The 22,718-nt window shown below is 47.2% G+C and overlaps 1 protein-coding gene across 2 annotated transcripts; it reads right to left on the reverse strand.

The window, feature by feature from the left end:
• Nucleotides 1-569: 569 nt before the first annotated feature.
• On the reverse strand, nt 570-20,262 carry pdgfab (platelet-derived growth factor alpha polypeptide b). Of its 2 annotated transcripts, XR_004614718.1 has the most exons (7): nt 19,522-20,262; nt 18,177-18,276; nt 13,883-14,017; nt 12,460-12,650; nt 4,161-4,287; nt 3,435-3,559; nt 570-2,812 (listed from the first exon to the last, which is right to left on the reverse strand). XR_004614718.1 is itself a non-coding variant. In XM_034593555.1 (6 exons), exons 1-6 carry the CDS (start codon nt 19,582-19,584, stop codon nt 2,799-2,801), a joined length of 630 nt encoding a protein of 209 aa, XP_034449446.1. In that variant the 5' UTR covers nt 19,585-20,258; the 3' UTR covers nt 570-2,798. The 2 variants fall into 2 exon arrangements, 1 of the variants encoding a protein (XP_034449446.1); XM_034593555.1 differs by lacking the exon at nt 3,435-3,559 and having other exon boundaries at nt 19,522-20,258.
• Nucleotides 20,263-22,718: the final 2,456 nt, after the last annotated feature.

Genomic DNA, 22,718 nt, shown 5'->3' on the forward strand with positions numbered 1-22,718 from the left:
TTCTGCATAAACATTTCTAAAAACAAAGTATGTTGCATATTTGTTTATTATCCCAAATGTGTCCAACAGTGTTCAAACCTAAAGCATTGTGTAATTTTTCTGCCGGTCAATGGCATCATATCCACTTATCCGCATTAAGAAAGTTTACATTTACTTTTAAGCCACATTTTTACGATTGACCTGTTGTAAGATGAATGTTTCTACTGACTGGATGTCTGGACCTTAAGGTTTCAGAGAAACAGTAACAATCGCATGTCCACCAAACAGCGTATTATTTTTAACACTTTTCAGTTTTAATATGCAGGTTCATTTGTGGAGAGGAGGAGAGGACCTCTGCAGACAATTCACCTCCAAATGGATGAACACTGAGAGAATCCTCAAAAAGGAGACGCACGCTGCAGTGATGGCAGATGTAGTGAAGAAAACAATCCCATGATCCCATGATCCCATGATCCGCTTCGCAACATCACCAAGCTCTGTCTTTTGTTATCGTTTGGTAGAAAAAGACATATTGTGCAGTGAGATGCCATCCCAAAGACACAACACAAACAAATCATGGGACTCAACATCCAGTGAACAATTTCATAAGCAGAAATATATTTATTGTTGAAAACATAAATATATATATAAATTATGATTACTGCTGTATTTATCCAATGGAAGCCCAAAAGAAAAGTAGTAAAGGCCAAGTGATAGTGTGACGGCATTTTTGCTTAAGTCAAGTCTCTCCAAGCATGGTCCCTGTTTTACTGAGAACAACAACACTGGTGTAGATGTGAACAGTGATGAAACATCAGCCTTATAAATAGAGCACCACACGAATGATGGTTGGTGAATTCACAGCTCAGCAGTTGCTGATACATCCATGTTTCAGTCAGTTTTTCTCTCTCGACTTTCACGCGACTCGCCTTTGATTACTAGAGAAATTCTCTTCTTCTTTTGAACACGGAGGGGGGGTTGTTTTTGCACCGGGTTGGCCTGGTTACACATTCATCACTGTTACAGGAACTGGTAAGGCAGTAATTGTTTATCGCATCGGGGTCACAGGTTCAGGCCAGCACTGTGCTGTTTCCAGGCCACCTCTGGGCACCCATCATCATCTGTCCCGATGGCATGTGGCTGCACAAGGTGCGAGTCCCTTCAAACGGTGGAGCGATCAGAGATTTGTTCCCCTGTCAACAGAGGAGTGAAGACTGGCTAAACAAGGAGCCCATTCATGCGCTTGTCGATATGCTTTGCTCGCTCATTCACTCTTTCAGGTGGACTTTGCTCTTTCCAGGCACAACATGTGTGTTTGTGAAGCAGAACGGGCGTGCATCTTCCTTATCAACATTAAAGTGATATGAATGAAAACTTGCATCACGTAGCAGAGAAATCTTGTGCGGGCACACTAACACACACACACACATACATACATACATACACACGCCGTCTATCAGTACATACATACTTGCACGTTAGATTTTCTCTAAAAAAATGTGGTTGGTGAGCACAAACTTGTTACATGCTTATCATAGAATAAGCTACAGTATGGCCACTCACTAAGGTTGCCATGTTTGAGCCAGTCAGTCCCACCTTTTCATAGCTCTGACACACTGATGCACACACAGTAACAAGCACTGGCAGCCATTTTTTTCCCTTGTCTATTCCACCCCCTGCCCACGTTTTTTGCATCTTTTCCAAAGGATTAAATACAGACATTCAACCACAACAAAAGAATTAAACATAATTCCTGCTTGGATATAAGTAAGCATAATATATTTCATAACAAAAATAAAGCATCTTCCTGTACTGACTCTCACGTCTCCTCCTTGCACACATATATCCAAACCATTTACAACACTTGACATCATTCAGATATACTGTAATATAATAAGAAACATGGATGACAAGGATAACAACAAATGACATTGAGATTGTGATACTGATGGTTACAAAGAACTGCACCACACAGGACTCTTGCATGTCTCCAAAATCATGAAAATGTCTTTTTTGTTCTTTCTGTCTTCCTTTTGCACTGAGACAATAAAAAAAAAATCAAACGTCCACATATATAAATAGTTTGTGAGTAGCGATGCGTCCTTTTCAGATTTTAATGCGCACAGCAGGTGGGAAAAGTCACAGACCACCAGGACTCTCAGAGAGGATTTTCTCTCCACTCAGAGCAAACATCCAAAAACTCCATTATAATGCTCCATTGAGAGTCCTTTGGAGAGAAAAAACACCTCCATAACTCCAGTGCTCGCCATTGTTTTCCTTTATCTCTCTTTCTTCCTTCCTGTGTATGCAAGAGTCATTTAAACAGGGCAGGGCACTTTTATGTCGCCCAGCTGGAGGACATCCACTGCTGTTTTGGAGTCTGAGCACCACATTCCCACGAAAGCCTGAAACAACTGTTTTATGGCCATTTCTGTTGCACATCTTGTTCAAACAACGTCGGTCAAAATGTTTAACACAAATCCCTTTCATCATCTCCCTTCGGCCTCTTTCTGCCCGAGCTCCACAGCATATTTCTTCTTAATCATTGGCAGGGTTCAGTTGTCTGGGTATAGGTAGCGCACCACAGAGGAAGACATCATCCATAATCACTGTTTTTTTTTAATATAAAAAAAGCACCTTTGGCATCTTATGTATTTTTGTCTGTTGTCTATTTTTCTGTCGCTCATTTTTACAGAAATGTTTGTCTTTTTTAGACGGAGGTTGCACGGCAGTGGGGAAGAGGACCGAGCAGGTCTCATGTTTGTTGACGTCCTCTTTTTAGGTTCCTCCCACACTGAAGTCCCTTGTTCTGATTGGTCTCACCTCACGTCCACTGCAGGAGAGAGAGAGCGAAAGCTTGGATTAGCATCACAGTTTTTCCAAATAGAACACATGTGACAGGATGGAAAAAAGGTAAACACATTTTTGCATTTTGTGCCCGATTGCATCAATTTGTTCATGCATTTCAAACAAGACACACAAGACCCACAATGTTCAAAAATAATTGTTTCTCCAGATTTCAAAGGCAGCAACCTTGATGGTACAAATAAAAAAATTAAAAAAGTTATCTCTCATGTGACAGGCAGCGACGTGAGAGGGTGAATATTGGTGTTGTCAAGACGACGTGGTGAAGGAGAACAAAAGCAAGACAGGTGAGACATACAGCAGACATTGGGTGTCGGCTTTCCGTATAACACAAGAAAAAAGGTGCACGCAACCACGCGCAATCACAACATGGTGACACAAAGCAAACGTGTGCGGTGTGCATGCTCAGCAAACCACAAAATCAACATGCAGCATTAGGGCACAGAGCATGGTACTCCTCAGCCCTCCCTCTCCTCACACTGATTGGCTGTGATGTGATTTGCGACGGTGATTGGCAGAACCTCTTTGCGCCATGATTGGGCCAGTGCGGTGCCAAAAGGGGAAAGGGCGTCACGGTGCTAAAGTCCTACCTGTTCCCTTCACAGCTCTCCAGTGGACTTTGGGTAATGAGCGCAACTTTATTATGTCGCCAATAAATCCTTGCTGGGCCTTAGCTTTTTAGGTTTCCTTTTTCTACCTTTAGACCTACGGTGGCCTGAAAACACAAAGTCGGGTAGGGTGGATAGGAAGCAGGGTTAGAAGCGAGAAGCAGGGTTCATGGCACAGAAAGAGGTACAACAGCCCTGGGACAGAAGCAGAGAGTGCAAAGATACGACACACTATAAATACTTCAGATGCCTTATCAGCACACATCACAGCGCTTATCTGCTCCCAGGGAGAGAAAAGCTTTAGATCAAGGCACTGGTGGATTTACCTGCTGTCATGCCAAGCAGCCTTTGTACACCCTCCCTTAACACGCACGCACACACACGCACACACACACGTGCACGCACACACACGCACACATCTTCGTCTAACAAGGAGCAAAACACACAAGCTTTACAGTTTTGCAATAGCAGGCCAACTTATAGGCGTGTCTGTCTGTTTGGAGGCAAGATAGAAACAAGGTCACCTAGTGCAAAGCCAAGGAGCCAGACAGAGAGAGACCATCGGACAAACACGAGGAAGGGAGGAAAGGAAGGCGATGCATGATGACGTAGGGATGAGGGCGGGACTCAGACCATCAAACTCAACCTCAGAGGGATTTGCAAAATGCTGGGACGATATTTGTGACAAAGTAACAGTACTATCGTTACCTGTTTCTGCTTCTGAGTGCTCCACCACGTGATGTTGTGACGTGCACACACACTCCAGGTGGTCTTCTAACCGCACAAAGACCTCTTTCAGCTTGGGTTTCCTCCTCACATACTCCACCTTGGCCACCTGAAGGGAGGAAAAGAAGAAAAGGTTAGCTGCAGAAACCAGCTCCGGCACCATCATCACTCTTCGCAGAGAGTCATCGATGAATGCGAACGCTCTTTGCCTATCCGGCAGCATCAGGAGGCGTAGCACTGTGACTGATGACTCTTTCATAAATCGATTCATTTAAAAAAAGAAAAAGCCCAGTGTTTGATGTGTGAGGGCAGCATTCCTCAGAGGGTGATGCATTGAGTTCCGCTCGCTGTGTGCTCTATGGGCTGTTGATCAGATGTGTAAATACTGAACAGAGTGTATGACCCTGTCCAAGCAAACTCAAACAATGGGAGAGGAGAAACGGAGGACAGGGGGGGGGGGGGAGGAGTGTATGCCCTAACACCCAGAGAGGGTTTACTCTGGCCTGAGAAGAGAGGCTGGGAGATCCCGCCCTGCTGGAGCATCCGTATCGAGACAGACACACGCCTAAACTCCCTCTCCCTGTCCCGACATGTAGGCTGGTGTTCAACCACAGTACTATTTCTCCATGGGTTAGGGAAAGTGTTGCTTAATATGTGCATGTAAGGAATACAGTTTACATGGTCTAATCTAAGCAGTATAAGTCCAGAAAACAACGAACACAAAAGCAATGCAGAAATTCCTATCGTACAGTCCAGCTAACACCCTCTCCGTTTAGCACAACAGGAGTGACCTCCACTTCCCACCCAACAGCTAGAAATGAAAAGACCAATCCTCAGAGGGTTATGAATAGGGTATGTTGATTAAAGCTTAGATGAAAGCTGAACAGAGAAGGTTGCGTGGAGGTTATGATGATCTTGTTGTGTAATTCAGGGGAGGTGGCCGCGTGCTTTTCCCTCTCTGATGTTAGTGCCAAGGGCAGGTAACCTCCCCGTCCACCACTGAGGGCCTGGGGGCCACATGGAAACAATATCCCCTGCCTCACCTATCTTCCTGGTCACTGCATATGGGAGGATATTGGCTGACAATCTCCCAACGCTCTCTGGTGTTATGAACAACACGGCTTTGCAGGCTCACACACACACACACACACACACACACACACACACACACACACACACACACACACACACACACACACACACACACACACACACACACACACACACACACACACACACACACACACACACACACACACACACACACACACACACAGTGCCCAAACTGATGAGAGGCTTTCTTGCTCTATCCTGTGATGGCACAACGCCAAGGCTGACTCTCAGGGTGGAATTAGTCATGCAGACAGACGAACATACCAATACACCGTAACATACCAAGATGCTGCCTTGCAACAGTTGCTTTCGGCGGAGAGAAGAAAAACGTAAAGAAAAAGAAGGGAGAGAGTGAAAAGAGGGTAAGCAAGCGGAGGAAGTATGCAGTGAGCAAACACGGGACAATGGTGTCTGGGTTAGTGGTGGTGTGTTTACTGTTATCAGGCCCTGATATAAAGAGAGTGGGCGAGCTGAGAGCAGGATGGTGGACCATCACTCTCAATGGGGAATGTGTGCGTGCATGCTTATGTGCGTGCATGCGTGTGTCTGCAAACAGAAGGGGGTTATTTAAGGAAGGGGGGAGGACGGCCTGACCATGATCATGACTAGCATTCAATTACATTCATGTGTTACTCATTAGCATTTGGTGTCTGGGTTACCCACTTGGGGAATTTATCAACACTGACGCTGACACTGAGAGGATAGATAGAGCAGTTATCAGAGGTATCACGGGATGACACGAACTTCCCAGAAACCACTGCTAATATCTAATCAAATTAACTGACTGAAAAACAGGACAGGAGCGATTGCAAGGGAGAGAAGTGAGCTGAGAGATGCAGCTGTCTGTGCGGACGACTCTGCTGCCGTTGGTTACGGTAAACTCAGAGGTGAGGGGGTTCAGAAGTTGCCAGCAGGAAGCCAAACGAGTCAGCCATGTCGGACCCTCATAACTGAGTCTGATCCTAGTGACGATCACACACACAAACCTTCCGGAGAAACAAACTATTGACAGACGGATAAAGTGATGGGCCCCCTGGACGAGAGGCCCAGCAGCAGGCCCATCTCCTTTCCCCTCACACAGCGGGGTTAAAAACACTCCCTACAGGAGTCACTACACACACACTTTATATTAGTGAGTCAGCGTGTATAACTGCAATATAACACTTCTCAGTCTGCCTCTGCTCTGCCCACTTTGTCAACACTTACTCTTTCTGCCTTGTTTCCTCTTTCTTGTGTTGTGGGAAAGTGTTGACGTTACAGGACCGGCGGAATTCCCTCCTACAAGTTGTATACTTTACATCCATATTAAACTTCCATTTCCTCCATTTTTAGCCATTTCTTCTTCCTTCCTGTACAAAGAGCACAAGCCTCTTGTGCAGAGTCAATGACTTCCCACATAAAACATACATCAGAGGAGACCCCCATGCTACGACAAGGGGCCCCACACTCTCTTTGTATAAATCAAACTGCTCTAAACTCCCTAGAAAGCCAGGGCCCTGAGAAAAAGTCCCCCTGAGCAGCTTTGGAATGATATCCGAGCCAAAGGGTTTGGGGTGAGGCAGGGGGCTCTGGGAAGTGCAGCCCCTCGGTTTGTCCTCAGTGTCTCCGCTGCTCTCTGTGTGAAGCCAATTGTCCTGTTTGGGTTAATTGGGAATTCCCTGCGCACCAAGCACTGATGAGAGCCTGATGGAGGGGAAAGATTTACTCAGGCCTTCCAAGGAAAACACAACGTGGATGGGGATGTGCACAACGGGTCATTGCGAGCTGGAACAGTGACAGAATCGAGCAAAAGTGAAACGACATGTATGTTTGGAGACTGGAGGGGTGGAAGGGGGCAGGGTGAGGTGGCAATTCATCTGCAAGGGAGACGCATAGAGCTTGTTCGATGGGGGGGGGGGGGGGGGGGTATGCTACAGGATGCTACAACTGTGATCAAGTGGAAGAGAGGTGTGGAAAGTTCTGGGGAGGAGGAATGTGGAGAGGCTCTCTGCGTTTCCATTGGCAATCAAAGAAAGAAAGACAAATGACACCCAGAGGACAGGCAGGAGATGATCTGCAGAGGAGGAGGGTAAACCACAGAGGACGCAGACTGAACATCAGACAAAGACAGTCCAGACAACCTGCTGCTGCCCTCGGCTTCAACCCTCCCACTAACACACTCGGGGAGATGATCTGGCAGACAGTGTGGGGAGAAGAGAGGAAGCAAGGAGGGCATTTGTCGCTTCGCACCGGCTTGTAATTCCCAAATGGCACAGCAGTCTCTCCCAACCCCTCTCCCTCCCTCTCCCTCTCCCTCTCTCTCTCTCCCTCCCTCTCCCTCTCTCTCTCTCTCTCTCTCTCTCTCTCACACACTCACACTCACACTCACACACACACACACACACACACACACACACACACACACATTAACGTATCACCAGATGTGGATATCTGTCTGCCCCTGACCACATTGCGCGCTGAGCTTCCGGGCCCCTCAGTGATCGAAAGAACCATTATGCAATATCAAATATCAAAGAACGCAAAGATGTGTCATCCCTCCACTTCTATATTCCCCCTCTCCCATGTCTTCAGAGAACAACAAAGCTACAGATGGGCAGACATTGCTGTCCACTTAAAAGAGGGAAAGTAAATAAGATTTTGATGAGAGAGTAAAAAAAGACAGACGGAGACTGACAGACCGGTAAAATTAAAGAGTGGGAGATGGCTGTGTTGCAGGATAGAGACAGAAAGAGTGAGGAGGGAGTGAACAAGTATTTCATAGAACAGACAATCAGACTCCAGGGCTGAAGACTGGCCACTGAAGTCAGTGGGGAAGAGTGAAAGGGAGGACAGGAGAGGAGGAGTCAAGGAAAATGCAGAAATTGTAAAATATGATTAAAATACGGCTGCTACTTTTCCTGCTCGAGCTGATGCGTTCCAGCTGGTGCAGCAGTAGCCAAACTTTCCGACTTCTGGCCTCGTCGGGACGCTCCCATGGTCTCTGACCCGGCCCACACCCCCCGCCGTGCACACCACGCACACATGTATACACACACATACACAAAAAAACTCCCTCGGCCTTCTTCATATAGCCGGAGAGCTGAGTGAATCAAAGGGAAAATAATTCACAGATGCGAGGGACTTCAAACAGGGAGGCCCCTCTTTTCCCATCTCCCCCCCTCATGTAATCCACAGGACCCCTCAGACGATCATAAATCACACTCACTGTATCACCGTCACACTGTCTTTTATTTATGAAACACCCCGTAAGTCAGGGTCCCACACAACCGCAGGGCTACAGCTACTGCTTCCCCCAACACCCGGATCTGACCCACAGTCACTGAGGAAACTGTCACCGTGTGTGTGTGTGCTTGTGCATGTGTGCGGGTGTGTGTGTAGGGGTCGGGGCCAGGGCCAGTGCAGAGAGATGTGTGGACCCCCACACTCAGCACTGTGGCTATATCCGCCTGGCCGCTGTCAGCCTCCACTTTGATCCAGCAGCCATCAACACTTCATTACTCTGCCACCCGTCTTCCTCTTGCTGCCGCTTCACATAAATGACCTCGTCCCCGTGCCGCCGCCGCAGCGGTGGAGTCTCTCTCTCTCTCTCTCTCTCTCTCTCTCTCTCTCTCTCTCTCTCTCTCTCTCTCTCTCTCTCTCTCTCTCTCTCTCACACAAACGATCTCTTTCTTGGGTTGACACAGATGTGCACTGATGACTCTCTCCGACCTCTGCAAAACAGTTACGCTTCAAGTGCCATCAAAAGTTTCCATCTACTGAACCAAACCAAACGAGAGAAGCTGAACTGTCTGCGTATGATGCCACACTGATTAGATTATGGCAGCTCATGAGTGCAGTGATAGTTGTAGCGACTCCCGGAATAGATCAAATTACAGGATTTTAAAAACAGAGTGAAAATCCGATTACATAAATACAATTTACAGCAGAAAATAGTTTAATTAAGTGATTTTTGATTAACTTTGTGGGACTCAAGGGTGCTTTACTTTCTCGCAATTTTTCTTTCAAGTTTATTTTTATCATGTAAAGTCATTGACATTCATCATTTACTGGAAAACCTTTGGGATTTACCTCATTTGCCTCCAACTGAATCACAAATATCACCTGCAGTCAATTCTGCTTCTGCTTACATGTGAATGAGGAATACAATAACAACTTATAGACCAAATGTGGGCAGAAGCCTTAAGAGTTAATGAGAGAGAGGATGAGTGACAGCTCCATTGTGTGTCTGTGTCATGGCCTGTTTACTCAGCCCCATTGGACGAACAAACAGAGGCATTTAGATTTTACACACACACACACACACACACACACACACACACACACACACACACACACACACACACACACACACACACACACACACACACACACACACACACACACACACACAGTATTTATGTGTGTAGACAGAAACTAATGTGAAAATGTGCCCAAGTGCACGTGCACACTGAAGGGATGATAAGGAAGAGGTAAAAAAGACAACAATATGAGAGTAGGGCTGAGAGAGTGACAACCAGAGCTGATAGGACAAATAGATCATTTGCCTCAAAATGCCAACAATATACAGTTTTAACTATGATATTTATTTTCATAACTTCCATTTCCTGCCATATCTAGATTGTAACAACTCTACGAACATAACACTAGGGGAGTGAATATGGTGTCAAAGAAAGTGCAACAGGAGGTGAAGGTGAAGGAGGAGTCAAAGGAATGCTGGATGGATGATGGACTGAATACATTCAAGTTTAATTTGCTTCGCCCAAATGGAACCATCTGTAAATAGGCCTTTATTTCACAGACAACATTTTGACTTGTCACAGTAGGGAAAGCGCAGGTGTAAAAAATGAAATTATTTAATGGGACTCTGGAATAGAACGGCGTCATTAAAGTAATCAGGAACATCTGTGCCTTTCCTACTGCAACAAGTCAAAAATATCCGTGAACGAGGCCTATGGCTGACGGGACAGTTCCCAATTTACTGTGTCCTTCTCATGCCAATGCGTGCAGACAACACAAAAACTACCAAAAGCAAGACTTGCCTGCACACAAATTAAGTTTCAGCTTAATGCAAAAGAAGTTCAAAAAGGATGAGAGGAGGGGAAAGAGTGTGACTTTAAGATTGGCCTCTTCTCCCTCAGCCTATTCCTATTTTAAGTTGGCTTCTTTTTTTCTATTCCAGGACAGGCTTGCACAGTACAGGGCCTGCACAGACCCGTTCTCTTTTTTGGGTCCATGGAATGAAAAAGGAAAGAAAGAGAAGACGGGAATGAATAAGTAAAGGTGCATTTGGACAAATGCATAGTGGCATGAGATGGAAAGAAACACAGTGAATGTGTTCTTTTCCCATCCCTGGCCAGCAGAAGGAAAACAAGCCCGACCCAGGTTAGACGGGCAACATTTTTAGCTTTCTAATAAATGGAGGGAGAAGCATGAACTGAACCCCTATTCAGACTCACTGCTGAAACGAGAGACAGAAAGGAAAATCTTGGCATGAGACAATGTTTCTTACACACAATGCGGGGAATGTCTCCGGACCGGAGGGAGCCCTGGCGGATGACCTTTTGCAGGGATACAACGCCTCTCAGACCCTATCACCCGCCGCTGCAAACCCCATGAAAAAACAGCACCCGTGAAACCCTCCCTGCCCACCACGCCTGAAGCTCCTTCTCCAGTCTGTGTGCGCATTTTGTCCTCAGTGTCATGAGGGGGACACGGGCAAAGTCTCATGGATCTCAGCATTCCAGGAATAGCTGAATCAAGCCTTAGAGAGTCTTGCCTGCCATCGTCAGTGTCTCTCCATCCATCCTGGTCTCTCTGATCACAGACAGAGCTCCTATTGAGGATGACAGACACCAACTGTCTGGCAGACGGAGAGACAGACGAGCTTGCATGCAGACAGACAGACACACAGGGTTGCGCTGTATATCCGAGGTTGACTCTTTTACCACACTATGAGTCAGCATTTCTGACCATAAACCCTGTGCACTGGATGCAGCGCCCTGTGCCCCACAGCGGCCGTCTTGTCAGCGCAGTTTCACTGTCTCGGAGAGAATGTCCGCCTATCCAAACTGAAATCTCCCTGACATGTGCCAGTGTGCCAAGGGGAAGGAGGCAGCAGCAGGCGGGGTTGGTATTTGCTTTATTACTCAGCTGGCCAGTCCTGGCGGCATCTTTAAAGCCTTGCATGAGGAGCAGGACAGAAAGCAATGTCCAAGTGCCCATGGCCAGGCAAGATCACAATGATTAAAGAGCAGAGACAATAGAGTGCATAGATAGACTCATAGAGAAACACAAACATAGTCGGAGTGTTCCGGGCCATCCTGTTTATCCTCCAGTTGTTTTTTACTCTCACAGAACAGAGGACATAACTCCCATACCTCCAAACAGAGCTGTTCAGTGGCTAACAGGCTGTAGTGTAAATACAGCTGAAATACGACTCAACTCCAGCCACGGTGTCTCCTCTGATCCTTAGCAGAAGGACGTGTTTTCAAGCTGGAGATGCCAAAGAGCTTCTGAGAGCAGTGCCACCCCCTTCCAATGCTGTCTCTTTCTCTTTGTCACCTCTTCTCCTCCGGGCTCACTGCTTCCAGAGAAGACAAAGTGCCAAACAAAGGGCGAGCAGAGGAATGGTTTCGCCGTAACCAGTGACACTCAGACATTCTCAAGATACAGGAGCCTGTTTCTCTGTCTTATATCTGGCAAGGGAATCCGTGTCTGGTCGAACCTTTAACAGATGTGCTGGCTGAAGGCACCAACCTCCCTCTCTCCATATCCTCCTCCTCCTCCCTCCGGCAGTCCTGGCACAGCCACGCTGGCAAACATAGTGATGAGGGGAAAGGGTGGTGATTGGCCAAAATGGTCGGAGAGCAGGAGCAGCAGAGGTTAGGAGGCCACTTTTTGGAGGAGGGTCAGAGCAGAGGGGTATTGTGAAACACAGAAGAGCTGTAAAGGACAGAGGGAGTAAGGTGGGAAACAAGTGTGAAGGAGGGCAGGTTAACCCAACGTCGCCTCCCATGCGATTTACTTACCTGCTGCTGAGGGAAAGTGGTGATTTGTGTGTGGAAGTGGGTGTGTTAGTGGAATAAGTAGGGTTACTGTGATGTATCGTGTGTTGCAGTGAGGATTTTGACCTCTTTGCATGTCTATCCTGTAGGTGCTTGTGTCTTACCTTGACCGTGCGGTGGTGCTTGCGGGAAGGGTGACAGCGCATGTTGCTGGTGTTGCAGCAGCCCGTGCAGCGTTTCACCTCCACACAGGGCGGCCAAATCAGGAAGTTGGCAGACGTGGGATCCACCTGGCTCCTGGGGATCTCGTAGATCACCGTCCGCGTCTTACACACCGCTGGGACCGCTTCCTCTACTGGAAGAGGGACAGGGAGAGGGAGGAGTCGAGTTAATGCGTTCGGTCTGCATGAGCGTTCAGTGACACATTTTCCGAATGCAAGCGCGTGCTGATGTATTGTTAAAATCCATCTCCCCCCCCCCAGCTGCTTCTTGCATTCCTTCTATGCTCATTATTTGATGACTCACTTGATGTGGGAGCTGTTCGTCCTACCTCAGTTCACACCCAATCTGCTATAAGGCTCTTAAGAAGACATGCTCTCCAAAAAGCTGATCTCATATCAGCTAAGGAGCTTTGGGATCAAGTCAGTGAGACACAAAGAAACGGCTCCTTTGTTCAGAGGGCTCACTGGGGTTAATGCAGCATGACTAGGCCAGAAAACCTTTATGTCTGCCAGTGGGAAATCTAATAATGGCCTTTGACCCTATTGGCCATAGTGAAAAGAGGGAGGCAGCAAGCACTCATTTCAGATTTAACGCCCCAACAGGCACTCAGACCTCAAGATGTGACAGAGTGTACAGTAAGATACCATTATGTCGTAAAGATGATATGTGCATCATGTGCAGCATGTGAGGGTTTTTGTGGACAGCTGCCTAATAGGTATTCTGGATCATTTACTTATGGTTCGGCACACATGCACGAAATACAACCAGCCACTTTATCCTGCGTTGCTTTAAATGCTACGCTGCAAGACATCTTAACACACAGATCGCACACGACAGGGTAATCTCCGTGCCTCGATCAGATATCGTACCGCGTGGCGTTTTATGAAGAAATCTGACTGAGAGCCCGGGCAAGCTGCAACTTGAAACCTGAATGCCTGGAATTTCCACGCTCAAGGATATATTTCTCTCCTGACGCGTGTGTCTTAGATCTCCAAGCCCCTGGCCAATTAAAAGGCTTCGTGTCAGACGTCCCGTTTAACCTCACACACCAGACTTGTTTCTCATGATTCCTTCATTGCCATAAATACTGGGTAGATGTCTTCATTATGGTTCCTTTTATCCACCAAAAAGCCACATGAAAGCCACTAACTATTAGCTATGTTTGAAATTAGTGTAAAGTGATCGGTTTCACCTCCTGGGAACTCACATGTCAGGGGTGATATTTAAGATAGAGGTTATTTTTAGGCCACTATGACACTGTAATATGTTGTGCCAAGTTGTGATGTATACAGTGCTGAATGTAATCATGACGCAGCCTCTGAGCGGCACAGTGAAGCATATACTGTAGTGTTTATTTAGTCTTACCAATACTCCTCTTGCGTCGGCTGTGGAGCTGGGAGCTCTTCAGGTCATTGTAGTGACCGTGGTGACGGGAGAAGTTCTTATGGTGGTTGTGGTGCTTGTGGTGCTTGGGCTCCTCGATAACATCGTTTCCCGTACCTCGTCAAAATAAAAGGCAGCCATATTAATGTCAAACAGAGAGGAAGCATAAACAAACACAAAAGGCTCATTCAATCAATAAACAAGCTATGAGTCTGTAACCGCTGCTGCCACTTTCACAGCGTTGAATGACTGCGGTGGTTCGTCTGGCTGGCCTCCTGAAAAGGGCTGCGTGGGATCCACTATTGATGTTTTATATACCCTTTCCACAACAAACAATGAGTCGGTTAGTCACTCGGCCATAATGAGACGGTAACTTCCTACAGGCTGCTTGTGCTGTATGTAACACATGCTTTGATTCCCTTAAGGGCTTAGGGTTCCCTTGCAGGCAACCGCTGATGATCACAAATTTGAGGTAAACAGACCAGCGTACACAGGGCACAGTTTTACACGGAGTAACTTGGAAGCTTTGTGTGTCAGCCCCACTCACTCATATGGCTGAACTCTCCCAGAAGGGATGAAGTAGTCTGGATGGAGGTGAGTCAGCATGCGTCTTCAAAAACAACCGGCTTTCACAGACACACATCAGGCTAAAGTGGTCCTTTGACAGGTGGTACTCTGCTGCCATTATACCTGCGCCTAATTAGTGGTTCTGCGCCTCTCATTAACCTGAAAATGTTTGCTTTTTCAATCATTCTGCGGCTTGGAAAAGTACATGTTTTGCCGTGCTGCACTGTAACCTCTCCAACCCGGTCTAATATAGCCAGCTCAGCTAATTCACAGTCGTGGTCACCTGATAAAGCTCGCTTGTTTTGGTCCCCACCCAGAATATGAGGAGTTACAGAAGAGTGCCACAGCAGCAATAAAATGATAAAGCTTGTTCGAAGGATACTGCCCTTTCCCAAAGAGCAGAGTCTGAGTCGTGTTTGCTAAGTAGGTAGGTCCTGTCTGTATATGTGCAGCATACCCACCCACCTGGAGAACACCTACACTTGTACAATTAACATAAACGCACACTCGCAACTACGCAAACTCCTCTCCATATCCTCCTTAACATGCCAAAACCCAATGTACACCCGCGCAACAAAGCTCAGCCATGGGCAAACACATTCCACTCTTCCTGCTTCTTTGTGCTCTGACCACATTCATCAAAAGGGATTTTCTCTACCTATACCTGGTCCTCCTCTGGGATTGGTTGTTTATTTGCTTTCGGATGCCTTCTTTTCCCAGGTCTGTCAGGTTTCAAACCCAATATCGTCCCTTGAGTGAGAGTCGAGGGAATTTCCCATTAGCCTTACGTGCAGTCAGTTAGTCAGTCAGACGGCCGGTGACCCAGAACCGAAAGGTCTACAGAAAGGAAGTGTTGACTGCTGCTGAGGAGTTAAGCAGAGGACTGCGCTTCAAGCCTGTGAGGCCACTATACCCACATGCAGAGACACACACGAACCTAGTGTACATATGTCACACACGCTCCCCAGTGCATGTCAGTTACGTGTAGACACACACCTACTGAACACTCTTTGCACTGTCTAGTGGACTCATTGGGTTTTTCCCACCTTTTAACGCCGCAGGTCACTGACAGAACACCCACTGAGCTTTCTCAAATCCTACTGCACAAATCTTGCTCTTCATCTCCCCCTCATCAGAGCAGGACAGGAGTGAGGGAGAGCGTCACACCGCTGGCCACCCGGAGACAGTTTGTGTCAGAGCAGAAGGGAGAAAGGGAGGGAGGAAATAAAGAAGTCCTTTATGGACTGCAGTCGTTTTTTTTAAGCACAATACAAGACCTTTCTGTTGTCTTTTTTTTTACTGTGCACTGAGAGGAGGCGAAGGGAAACCGAGGAAGAGGATGCATGAAACCACAAGGAAAGGCAAGAGAAATAATGAGAGACAGAATAAAGATAAAGGTGCAGACAGAAGTGAGAGGTCTGGTCCTCAGGAGGAGACAGTCTCTGCCCGTGAATCAGACTGTTGTGACAAATAAATCCATCTATTAACTGAGGGCTTTGACTCCCTCCCTTTACACCTCCTTCATTATTTCTTTCTCCCTGTATCTGTACAAATGTATCTGCCAGTTATAGATTTGTAATAAGAGTCTACATAATTCCCACTATCTGTCTCTCCTCCTTGTAACTTTATAGTCTAATGGCAGAACATCTGGGTGGACATTAGTTTATGTCACATTGTCCTCTATTTTTAAGACACTCTAAGTACATAGCATGTGCTATGGGAGGTAGACAAGCTGCCTGCTTGTCAAAAACAGCAAATTGCACATCAAGTTACAGCCTTTCTGAGTGAAGCATGAGCAGGGATACAAACTCCAGAATCCAGCTCCAACCCCATGCCAAGAGTCAGGTTCCCTTTTCTGTCAAAGTCTTTCACTGAGAGAGATAAGAGCAGGCAGGCCGGGGGGGGCGCCGAAGGAGAGAGACAGAGATATAGAAGAAGAAAAGCGAGGAGAGGCGAGGAGCACCTCGGGGGCCAGACATCCATCTGCAGACTTCAGTGGGGTCATCTCGCCTGTCACTCAAAGCTGGAGACGCCGTCCTTGCAAGACGTGTGCACATAGACAGAAAAACAAATGCGAGCCTGCACTGAGCAAAGCGGCACTAAATGAAACAAACAGCCATGAGATAAGCCCTGCAGGCCTTCCCAGTGTCCTGACACCTCTGTCCTTACAGGCTGAATCGTAAAGCCATCCTCCCAGTGACACAGATCTCAGATGATAACAACCCAGGCGCTACCCACGTGAAAAACAAGCATAATCTCTGTCTACATCAATAAAATGCAAAAACATCCCACCTTTTCAGGTCTATGTGCAGAATAAAGCTGTCTTAGCCTTTCCTCTCTCCAGCCCTGGTTGACGTTCTATGCCATGAACAGTTCAACCTATACTGGTAGCTTTACTGTCCTGGCCATCCGCAACAAAAGCTCTGAAAATACCCCTCTGGCTGGCGTCAAAGGTCTTTTAATGGGTTGACCAGGGCTGCCATGCTGGCCCTCAGACAGATTTATGTCCTCGTAATAATAATCAGCCTACTACTGTTACCCTGCAAAACATTCCTCTGTTTGAAGAAAGACACGTTAATTCAATTATAAACACCTCTTCTCATGCTAGAGGCGCTTCAGGGATCTATTCTGGGCTCAGCAGAGAGTGGGGCCATCACTGATGTGGAGTGCAGGTTGGTTTGATTGTGAAATAATCCAGTAAATGCACTAACGATGTGGGGCTATTAGTCCTAATTGGTTCGTCCATCAGCATCATGTGGTTTCACAGAAGGATGTTCGAGTGACAGATCTGCCGTGATGTTGCTTTGTCGAATACAAGTTTTGAAGTTACTAATGAGCAATGACCAGGGCTCACATCAGCTGGGACTGCTAAAACTAGTTATTACCTATTTCCACCAACAAATCTGTAGAGGTTAGCGCTGAGTTTGATATATGACTAGAGCCTGTGTAAATAGAGGCTCATGTGAAGGGAAACAGCTTCCTCCAGTGCACCCCTGTAACTTAATCTAAGACGGTCTGAGAAAGACCCGTCCCCCCCCCCCGCCACAGGAGGAGCAGCGCCGGCAAGAACACGAGGCACAAAAAAACCTGCCTGACCTGTGCCATGAGCCGCTCTCTCTGTTAAGAGGGCGACTTCCAGTATGTGTGGCAGCCCGGACGCTATAAAGCCGACTTACTGCAGCAACAGCAGCTGAGAGAATATGCACAAATAAATGCCTGCCAGTGAAAGTCCACCTTTGTCACATGGACAGCGGACGCACCTATCAGGGTTGCTGCTTTATCAAGCACGCCAGGACTGCACTTGGCAGCTCCCCTGGGTGCACAGATCCCTCAGCAATTTCCTGTGTGGTGCTCCAGTCACAGGCATGTGTCTTGAGCTCGGTTACAGGAGCCATTACTGCACTGATACTGAATTCACATAATGTGCCAAAGCAACAGGTATTTCTCTGTTTTCTCACTTAATCCAAGACGCTCATCAGCTTCTCCCTGATGCGTCACAAGTGGATCCATCATTCATTAAAGTTTAAATATGACCTTTGGGTGAATGTACATGATCGTTATTTGACTTGATCCTTGAGCAGAGGCTTAAATATAAGTGAGGTCATCAACAATAGCAGCCTCTCACACACACACACACAGCATGGAGGGCATGGGGGATTTGAAGTGAAACTCAGCTGTGTTGATGAAAGTATCAAGAGGCTGAATTTACCTACGGAGTCAATGTCCAGTAGCCGCTGGAGGTCGCTGATGCTGTGGATTTCACTGTGGGACAGTCTGTCTATCAGCTCCTGGGGAAACTGCACTTCCTTCTGGGGGCAAAGAAATCAAACAAACAGGGGAAAGTTAGATGTGTGTCGAGTCAGTGGCAAAACGTCCGTGTCATTGTTTGTCTGTAGAAATAACTGTGTCGAGTTTAAACAACCGCCCGGAAGATCAGTGCTGGAGCAGCTTTGCAAGTATGTGCCAACTAACAAGCACATCTGACATGCCCCTCATGCGAAACAAAAAGGTTGCGCCGAAACCCCCTTGAGAAATTATGCAATTTAAGCAAGATTTTAAAAGGAGCAATAGCACGCCTATAGAATAATGACACATTTGATTAGGATATGCTGGTTACTTTCTAGAATAAGCCCTTTAAAAATCATTTCTATCGCCTCCACCTGGCACACATGACGGTCGTTGAGGGAAACGTATCATTTAAAACCAGAATTGTGTCTAAATAAGTGCTGCTTTCAGTATTAATTTAGTGCCGAATTGAAGAATAGACTCCAATCATCTTAACAACGCCTTGAATTACCATTTTACTCATCTTCTTCCTCTGCGGAAACGCGAAAGAACATTAAACCGTCCGTTTTCTGAGGGGAGTTCGGAGCTGCACTGTGACTCGGGCCGAGCCCATGTGAACCTCAGCGTTGCACTTGTTGCGCTGCTGCAGGCGCCTCAAGCTGAGGGAACCGTGCAGGATCATAGAAACAGTGGCTATATATATATAGAGAGAGAGAGAGATAGATATATTTCGCCCGGAGCGGTTCCCACGCATGAAAGCGCACAACCAAAACTATTGCCCAGTTGGCTCAGGCTACAAACAGATTTGGCACAAACGCCAAAAATAACTGCGTGAAGACGCGTTGTTGGTTCTCAAACGTGCGCAGGCACTGGCCCTCATGGTAACAGGAGCTGCTGCTTGTTCAGCCTCAACAAATTAATTCATATATTCACACTGTTCTTAAAATAGAGTCTTAGTCTAAACGGCCCTGTTTATTCTCTCAGATACAAGTTTGGACAGATTATAGGTCGATTCAAATGAAATGTGTCTTTAAATGCTGTACAGGCTCATAATCAGATCTTCTAATTACAGGCTCTGCTTCAGAACTCTGAACACTGTTGCTCTGTAGTTGACTCTCTCTGCTCATCAAGTTGTGGCTGTTGGAGAAATGCACGCACTGTGGGACCTTTGCACCTTCACGGGAATAAAACAGTGTCTGTGGCACCGGGGGCCAAGAGGACACGGTGTGCGTCCGGCCCCGTGTGTGAGGGAGTCCTGGTAACTTTACCTCAGCGGTGGCCAGCAGCAGGTACGCCGTCCACAGCAGGAGGTGGCAAAGTGCGGCTCTCATCTCCCTTTAATTTAGAAAGAACCCCAAACAAGAAAAACGCGCTGTTCTGAAGGAGCCGCAGAGTCGCTCCTGGCCCCAGAGGATCCACAACCATCCCCTCATGGGAGAGAAGCCGGGGTGTCAGAGCTGCTCGGCGGGCTCGGTCAGACTCCGGGCAGCACTTGGCTCGTGGGTGTGAAAAGGCTGAGGAGGCTGGAAAGTTGACGCTTGTTATTCACATTGGCCGCGCGTCCCGTGGAACGAGCTCTGCGCCGCGGCTCCACATAGCTCCTCAGGCACAAGCGGGACAATCCCAAGAGACGAGTCTGACACGCATTGCACTTGTCCTTCGCCCTCTGACAGACAAAAAAAGAGGCTTGAAACCTCAGCCCCAGTTCACGTGGAGATCAAACAAGAAACCCAGCTCTCCTTCTTGTGTGGGAATCAAGACGCACGGCTGTGTTCGTGTCTCTGGGACAGTCCTGCGAGAATATAATCCAAACGAGCAGATCCTCTCAGAAAATCACAGGGGAGAAAGTTGTCCTTGTTGTGCCACGCAGAGCCCGCGTTGCAGCAGTGTGTCTATGCAGCTGCGCGCACGGCTCCTTGACTGTGCGGGACTCTGGAGTGAATGAAGTCTGAGCGCGTCTGAGCCGCTGCATATGAGAGCCAGCAGCTCCGGGCCCGTTGCGCCTCCCCTCGCGTCGCGGCGATCGTGCATCTATTCAGCTGCAGGGAGCTGGTTGGTTGGTGTGGATGACTTATTAATACTCAAGAGCATGCCCCCACCCACCCCACCCACCCTCACCCCCTGCGTGTATATGTGCCCTTCAGCAGAGCGCCCATTCACAGATTCAGGCTGTAACTGATATTGATAATCTGTCACTGGAAATAACGTAAAACTGACTAATGACTTAAGACAAAGGGAAATAAGGGAAGAAAGATAGATAGATAAAAATGATGAGGATGAGGATGATGGTGGTGGTGGTGATGATGATGTGATGATGGTGATGATGAAGATGGTGGTGATGATGATGTGATGATGGTGGTTATGATGATGGTGGTGATGATGATGTGATGATGGTGGTTATTAGCACAAAGAAATACCGTGTGTAAGAAATATAAAAAAATAGTAAGGATGATGACTTTTGACACAGTAGTGGCCTAATTATTTGACACCCATATGTGTGGGCACGGCTTTGGGACAGAGGAAACAACTAGTTAACTGCAGGTTAACGACAGACTGGTCCCGACTTGTTGTGAGGAAGCCGGAGGCGGTGTGTGGTGCAGTGCTGCGTTGGGAGGTCTGGGAGAAGAGCCCGGGGGCCTGGTAAACAAGACATACAGCTACAGAAGCGGAGACACAGACGGACACAGCGTCAGCCAGAGGTGACAATCAGCGGGGGGGGGGGGGGGGGGGGGGGGGGGGCATAGGTCAGCCAACCAGGTGGTCTGCCCTCCACCTTGTCCATTCAACATGGATCACATAGCACGAGGCCAGCCTGAGGGCGTTGTGTGGCTGGAGATGCTGCACGGAGAAAGCACCGCTGCAGCTGGTGGAGTAACTAATGTAACTATTTTAATAGGCCAGTGAAGTTCTTTTTAGGATGGTTCCAGCACCGTGAAACAAATGTAATATTTTTAACACAACGTTCCTTCTGCTAAAGCGATTTATTGCTCCAGCTGAAGGCACTTTGTAAAAAAAATTTGCTGCACTGCACTAATCATTCAGTAACTGTGTGAGTTAAAGTTAGTGATGCTGCGGCAAAATGTCTGGCAGGGTCCTTTAGTGATGTCATGGTGACATCACAGGTCAGCTTCCCCAGCCTGGCTGTGCACTCTGACTGAAATGCATGAATCACGTTTGTGGTGGGTGTACATGACGTCATCATGGTGGGAATGGGGGGAGTCAGAGAGAGAAGAGGTGAGAGCAGGCCACACAGAAAGAGAGAGAGAGTGACTGTTTGCGTCAGGTGAGGAAGTGAGTAAAAAGGAAAAAAGGAGCAGGCGAGGATGATGCATCGCCGTCGTTCTCTTCCTCTGCCGTCTTTTGACGCTTGTGCTTGTAAGTGTGAGTGTGTGTTTTAAATGAGACGGATATGGAGAGGGGGGGAAAAAAGCTACACTCAAACTTCAGACACAGAAGAGTGATGCAGGTGGGAGATGGAGAGGTCGGTAGAGGTCATGAGCGAAGGATGAAAAGAGAGTAAAAGAGGAAAAAGAAGAATCACTGGAATCACATTTGAGGGGAGAAGAAAAAATAAAACAAGATTCAGAAATCATTCCCTCTCCCTCCTTTTCTGCATGAGCTAATAGGCAACATGTTTACTGGTTACTGAGGATTGTGTACCTAACAACATAAACCCCAATAAACGGTTTTATAGATGCTGGTGCACAGTAAATCGCGCCATAAAGACGCTGCGGAGAGGACGTTCTCTGACTGAGGAGATGACTCCTGTTTCTCCCCCGGGCCACACATATTTCCCAGTGAGAGAGGTGTAGGAAAAAGGGGGGGGAATCTTTTAAGAATGTGCTGGATGCGGATTGCCTGGCCCTGAGGGATTGGAGTGTGCCTCTTAGACTGGATGAAGTCTGTCTGTTCTTATCGTCTATTTCCCTCGAAGGAGGGAGAGATCACTTGAGCAGTCTTGACCTTGTGAGACAAACCGTTTTTTTAAGGCTGGTATTTTCGTGTGAACTGTAGTTGCAGTGGCGGTTTCAAGGCACAAATCAATGAGGATGGAGATTAAGGAAGAAGAAAGTGATAAAAATGATAAAGGAGATACAGAGTGAGAAAATTAAATAAAGTCAAATTAAAAAAAGAGAAGAAAGAAAATGAGAGAGAGAGAGAGAGAGAGAGAGAGAGAGAGAGAGAGGGAGAGAAAGAGGTGGGGGATTTGTGGTGCGTTGTAATGACACTTTAAACGTTCCCTCTTTGAATACGCTGCCTCACCCAGATCGTCGTTCTGGGGAAACGGAGCTCAGATTCTTGAAGCAGCGATAAGAGGTTGCATGCCGGTGGATGTAAAACTTGTCTGTTGAACCCCATATTGAGATTGTGACCTTTTTCAACTCCAAAAAAGATAATGTATCATGCGGACAGAAGTAGGTGATGGGGTAACGGTGCCATTATGAAGAAAAGTATTCCAGGACGG

Source organism: Hippoglossus hippoglossus, chromosome 8 (genome assembly GCF_009819705.1).
Source record: "Hippoglossus hippoglossus isolate fHipHip1 chromosome 8, fHipHip1.pri, whole genome shotgun sequence".
In the NCBI taxonomy this organism is placed as follows: domain Eukaryota; kingdom Metazoa; phylum Chordata; class Actinopteri; order Pleuronectiformes; family Pleuronectidae; genus Hippoglossus; species Hippoglossus hippoglossus.